The following is a 6,234-nucleotide window of genomic DNA, read 5'->3' on the forward strand; positions in this document are numbered from 1 at the left end:
CAAAGAGAAAAGAAGGCTCAACAGAACACAGGTGTTTATAGTAAATGGAAAAATAAATCCATTTTATTTTAAAACTTTAGCAAGTTAACACTACTCAAACAAAAGTGCATAACCTAATTAAAATATTATATAAATTATACTAATATTACATAAATTATATGAAAAATATAGATAATTCGTATAAGATGCATAATATCCGTAGGGTCTGATTCACAGTAAACATTAAAAATATGTTATCAGTACTACTATTGTTGCTACTAGTTACTACTGTTACAATTTTGTTTAGTGATTATTACGAGTATTGGGTCTGAACCAGAAAGTTTCATTGTACCACTGCCAGTTTCTTCTCACTTCTCACCTCCCACATCCCCTCGTTCAATCTATTCTCATTTTCTCTGATTCTCCACAAAGGGGAAAATCAATACTGGCTATGGGAAAATTGATACAGATTTATCTTTCAAAGCAGACCCTGGGCCTGAGATGAGGTAAAGGGACTGGGGGCGGGGTGGGGGAGGGGCTGAGGGATGTGCCCCCTCAAACAGGGAATTCGCAAACTGCCAAAGAGGAGGATGAGCAGGTCACGTCATTCCACGTGCCATCTTTCAGGATGGTCACACAGTCTTCCCCAGATTCAGCGTTGTTGGGCTCGTTCTTATGCCAATTTTGGTAGGTCACAGCCCTTCCGGCCAGATCCACAAAAAGGCCTTCAGTCTGTTCATCTGTGATGCCCAGGAAGGCCCCTTCTCCGGCTACCTTCTGGATGGCCTTGTTCTCGTCCTCATTCAGGGGCGTGGCCATAGAGCCCTGGAACTGGGCGCACAGAGCCTTCGCTTTATCAAAGGTCATAATTTCACCACTGGTCAAGAATACCTTCTTCCCAACTTGCTTGCCCAGAGAGAAGATCAGCCCTAAAATGGGAAAATGTGGGTGACAGTGGCTTGTCTTTAAGTCCAGCCCAAGGTATTGTCTTCTAGAGTAGAATTACCTCATGAGATATAGTATGTCCAATTAACTTTGAATTTCAGGTAAACTTTTTTTTTTTTTTTTAATAAGTATTGCCCATGCAATTTTAGGCCATGCAATTTTGGGCACACAGTTATACTGAAGAAAAAAAAAATGTTGTTCATCTGAAATTCATATGTATATGAATGTTTTGTTTTTTGTTTGTTTGTTTGTTTGAATTTGTTAAAGCTGGGAAACCTAATTTGAAGAGACATACTGGAAAGGCCTTTGTCCTTTTGGATTAGAGTTCTGAAGACATATAATCTGTAATTCTGAATTTCACCCTAATATTAACTTGAGAATAAACAAATATATCTGAGAATATTGCCCCAGGACAAGAGGGCAAAGGAGGAACAGGTTAGGCCCATTGTTGGGTCTCAACACCAGCATAATAATGGGAAAGGGTTGTAGGTCCCAGTTTCATTGACACATATGCACACTGATGGGAAAAACTATAGGATTCTGGTCTCTGGAGTCAGATTGATTTCCATTTGTAAACTACCTCTGCCATTCAGCTCTGTGCATTTGAGCAAGTTATGTAATTTCTTTTTGCCTCTATTTCTACCCAAAGGTTGTGAGGAATATAAGAAACAACTATCCAGGTGCTAGGAAATTATGTGTATTTCATAAATATTTGTTGCCGTCTACCTTCCCAAACTTCAAGCTGCCTGAAAAGTAAAAGAGAGAAGGCTTACAGTTTTTCAAACGGTCCAATTCTGATCGCAGAGCTTTTCTTTCTGAAGCAGCCAGGTCATTATCACAATCTAGAAAATTAAAACAAAGTGAAAGAGCATTGTTGAGAAAGGGTTTCAGAACTACAAGCAGGTAGGGTATCTTTATCAAAAAAAAAAAAAAAAAAATATATATACATATATATATATATTCTTTTACATTGATATTTGTTCTTTGAAAAAAATAAATATGTATATATAACTATATAACTATATATATATATATATATACTATAACTATATATATATATATATACACACATACAGAGACACAGAGAGAGAGAGAGAGAGAGAGAGAGAGAGAATAAGGAAAAGTATCTCTATTCTCATCCATCCCAAAACATCACTCTTCGTCTGTTGAGTATATCCATAGACATGTAATGCATACATACACACTCACATGCAAATGCACATACATGCACTCCCTGATGACTTAGCATGATAGCACTCCATACACCAAGCTATTCATTAATTGTTGTTTTTCCCAAATAAACAGCTCTATCATAGATTAGGAAAAAACAAAAAAACAAACCTCTTGGGAAATTATTATGTGATGGTTAATATCAACTAAAAGATTGCAGGGTTTTTGTATTTAGGGAGGTTTTGTTTTTGTTGCTTTTTTGTTTTAATTTAGTTTTTCCAGAGCTTGTTCTATTAATCAGTAAACCAAGATTTTTGTGAATTGCCCATTATTTAAGTCTGTGTGTGTGTGTGGGGGGGGCAAGGCAAGCCATGTGTGATAGATAGCAAAAATGGCTTCAATATGGTGTGTCTTTTCATTAAGATTTCCCCACTCCTTGAATCTGGGATGGCCTTGTGACTTGTTTTGACAATTAGAATGTGACAGAGGCAATAATGTACATGTCCTAAGCCTTCAGAAGGTCTTAAACTTAAGTTTCTATTCTTTCTACTCCTCGGAATATTGTAATCACCAATATGGGAACAATCCCAGGCTAGCTTGTTGGAGGATGAGAGACCTGTGGCTCACTCCACCTGATAACTAAACAACAGCAAGACTTGTAAGTGAGACCATTGGTCATCAGTTGACCACAGACACATGAGTGAATCCAGCAGAGACCAACAGAAAAATCACTCAGTGGATCCACAGAATTGTTATTTAAATAAATGGCTGTGTGTGTTTTTTTGTGTTTTTTTTTTTTGTATGTTCCTCATGAAGTAAAAGATAACTGATATACCATGTATATACTGCTGTTGTGAAAATAGACATGACAAGCCCAACACATAAGTGGCCTATTTTCTCCCTTTTGGACTAGAGCCTCACATTGTTATCAGCTAAAGGGAGTTAGGGCCCAGCACCTTCTGGGGATGCCTGGTGAAGGAGTGGCTCTGAAGAGTTTATAAGTCTGTATTCAGCATAGGTAGAAATCCTCTGAGGCTCTAAGTAATCTGAAGAGAGCGGAGGGTGCTGGGGCAGAAAGCAGAATTGAGCATCTTCCCACAAAGCAGCAGGAGAAGGGGCATCTCTCATCAGGTATTCAAAGTCCCAGGATTCAGGGTGTCCTTAACCTAGATCTTGCTGAGGTAAGCTCCTTACCTGGACATTTTCCAGGGTCTCCTTTTTGGCCTACTATTCCTGGTGACCCAGGGGGCCCTGGGATTCCTTGAGGCCCCAACTTTCCAGGAGGGCCCTGTAAGCCTCTGAGTCCTTGGCCTGTTGGAAGATGGAGGGAACATAAATCGATATCGGTGCTGTTGCTCTATTTGTCCAAGAGTTTGATGCCTAATCCCTTCCCAGGAGAAAGGAGACACTAATCCAGGACCAATTTTTCTAAACTACTACTTCTAATGACCCAGAGAAGAAAATCCTCCTATGTCCCATGGGATGGCCAACTCCCTAAGCAAGTAGGATAACCATGTCTCACCAACTCCTGTGTGGAAGTCTGGGATGCTAGAGAGTCAGCTATAATTGTATTGTGAATTATAATATGTAGTTGAGAGTAATGCAACCTGCATACATAGGGCAGTATTCTCCTTATATGCCCAGGCAGTTTTGTCTGGAAAGTAAAAAGTCACAGAGATAGAACAGCCCAATTGTACCTGGTTCTCCCTTTTCTCCCTTGGCACCATCACGCCCATCTTTTCCCGGGAAGCCATTGATGCCTGGAGAACCACAGGTGATCACAGGGCATGTCTTTTGGACATTCTCACAGGATTCTGTTTCTGAACAAGATGCTGTCACCACACTCAGGAGAAGGAGAGAAAGCGATGGAAACAGGGACATGGTCCTCACCTTGGTGTGCGAAAAATCAAGGAAGAGTCTCTCATCTTGTTCAGCTAATCAACACATATTTACCAAATATTTCCTCTGTCCTATTACCTGTTCTGAGTGGAGGTGATGTAGAGATGGATAAACCATTCCTGCCCCCTTACTGGAGATTTGGAAAAGTAAATAATCTGACACTGTGATTAACAAATGTAGGCACAACAACATGCAATGGGGACCCCAAGAAGAGGGTCATGTGTGCCCATGCCCCTGGTATCACCACTAGAGTTCATGAGTAGGCTTTCTATGTCATTTGTGAGAGCAAATGGGCCTACATGTTGCCAGCACATTCATGCCTATTAGCTTAGGAGGTAGAAGTGAATGAAGACCAGGAACCTGTCAAAGCTCATTCTTTCCCCATCTCTGCCCTTTGGGCTCATCTGTCACCCGCATCCCATCCTCCTATCTGGGCAAAGTTAATCAACATTGACTCAGTGGCAGGCACCAAGCTGCCGACTGATGATCCAGAGAGGAAGAGTCACTATTAGTCACTAGCCCAGCCCAGAATTAACGTGAGTTTGCTTCATCTTGAGGTTTTAGTTCCCATGCAAGAGAGACTTACCAGGGGTAGCATTTTCTCTAGAAACCTCTCACTACCTTGGCCCTAGCGGAGTGCCAGATCTCTCTCCAGTTCCTGGAAGGACTTTCTTGTGTTCTGTGAGTCAAAAACATTGGCAATTAGACCACCTTCCTTGACTGCCCTTCCCATTTCTCAATGTTAGCATTTCATCTGTCCTTCGAAGCTCTTTCAAAGCTGTCCTTCCTCAGGAAACCTCAGTAGCCCAGCTTTGTGAGTCTAATCCTTCATGGCTCTCTTTGAAAATAAAGGCAATCTCATTTCCAAGTGTTCAGGTAAATCCAGGAAAGTCACAGGTGCCCCGACATAAGCAGAGAAAGAGGCACACCCTACATGGCTTCTGCCTGCCATCTCCCCACCTCTATCCTGCCAGAAAGCCCCCCTTTAGGCCTCCAAGTTCAAGTCAAGCCCCTAGACAAATCCATACCCTGGAAAGGACTTACTAGGGCTTCTGCAGAGCAAGGAGGCAGAGACAAGGAAGCTGGCCCTCCAGCCAGGGGCTCTGGCAGTTGCCTCAGGGTGAGGAAGGAGGCTGGACTTGGCAACCGCAGGGCGCAATCACCTTGTACACTGGCAGAGTGGGCCTGGCCTTCAACCCCAGATTAATAAACAACTCTTCTTAGGGCTGCACTAAACTCTCCTTAGCATTTCCCAGAGGCTTCTGACATTTTGTTCAACAGCTGTTTGCTTTAATAATGCACCAATCTTCCTGCAAATTGCCATCCATTTTGGCAGTTCTCGTTGCTGAGATGCTATAAGTAGGCTCACGTGATACGTCATTGTTTCTAATAGAGAAACCTAAAAATAGCCAGGAATGCATCCACATGTTTGTGCACACCAACTATACACACAAACATGTGCATGAGCACACACACACATCTGTGAAAGCACAGCAGAACCTTGCTGCCTTGAACACACCAAGACCACCCCTGCCTCAGGCTCTCCACTTGACATTCTCCTAGCCTGCACATCCCCTCCACTGGGTCACTGGCTGGCTCTTTCTTCTATTCCAATACCCCTGTCTCAGAGAAACCTGTCTCAATCAGCCCCACCGAGCGACTCTCTATCTTCTTAGCTTGCTTTATTGTCTTTCATATTATATATATTTCATGGTATTATAGTCTAGCTATTTACCTTCCTTTTTAATTTTGTTGTTGTGGTAAAATATGCATAGCATAATTTTTACCATTTTGACGATTAAGTGTACAATTCAGCAGCATTAACTACATTCACTTTGTTGTGTAACCATGATCACTATTCATTTGTGGAACTTTTTCATCATCCCTAAATGAAACTCTGTACCCATTAAACAACAGTGTCCAATCCCCACCCCACCCCGTCCTCTGGTTACAACTGTTCTACTTTTTGTCTCTATGAATTTGACTACTCTAGGTACTTGTGTTAGTGGAATCATACTCCATTTCTGTTTCTGTGACAGGCTTATTTCATTTATAATAATGTCTTCAGGGTTCATCCATGTCGTAGCATATATCAGAATTTCCTTCCTCTTTAAAGCTGAGTAATAATTCTATTATACGCAAACATCATATTTTGGAAGCTTCATTTTTAATAGCCAAAAAAATCTGGAACTGACCCAATTATCCTTCAACAAGTGAATGGATAAATAAACTGTGGAAAAA

At 41.3% G+C, this 6,234-nt stretch overlaps 1 protein-coding gene across 1 annotated transcript; it reads right to left on the reverse strand.

The window, feature by feature from the left end:
• Window positions 1-434: 434 nt before the first annotated feature.
• On the reverse strand, window positions 435-5,171 carry MBL2 (mannose binding lectin 2). Its single transcript, XM_019738498.2, has 6 exons — window positions 5,038-5,171; window positions 4,580-4,672; window positions 3,792-3,984; window positions 3,289-3,405; window positions 1,698-1,766; window positions 435-908 (listed from the first exon to the last, which is right to left on the reverse strand). Exons 2-6 carry the CDS (start codon window positions 4,589-4,591, stop codon window positions 535-537), a joined length of 765 nt encoding a protein of 254 aa, XP_019594057.1. The 5' UTR covers window positions 4,592-4,672; window positions 5,038-5,171; the 3' UTR covers window positions 435-534.
• Between the last annotated feature and the right edge of the window lie 1,063 nt (window positions 5,172-6,234).

This window comes from Rhinolophus sinicus, linkage group LG07, assembly GCF_036562045.2.
Source record: "Rhinolophus sinicus isolate RSC01 linkage group LG07, ASM3656204v1, whole genome shotgun sequence".
Taxonomy (NCBI): domain Eukaryota; kingdom Metazoa; phylum Chordata; class Mammalia; order Chiroptera; family Rhinolophidae; genus Rhinolophus; species Rhinolophus sinicus.

Excerpts from the sequence above, each read along its gene's own strand:
- MBL2 (XM_019738498.2), bottom strand. Across the intron at positions 1,767-3,288 it reads AGACCCTGGAAAATGTCCAG|ATTGTGATAATGACCTGGCT; the intron begins GTAAGGAGCTTA and ends TTAATTTTCTAG. Across the intron at positions 909-1,697 it reads ATTGGACCGTTTGAAAAACT|GGCTGATCTTCTCTCTGGGC; the intron begins GTAAGCCTTCTC and ends TTCCCATTTTAG.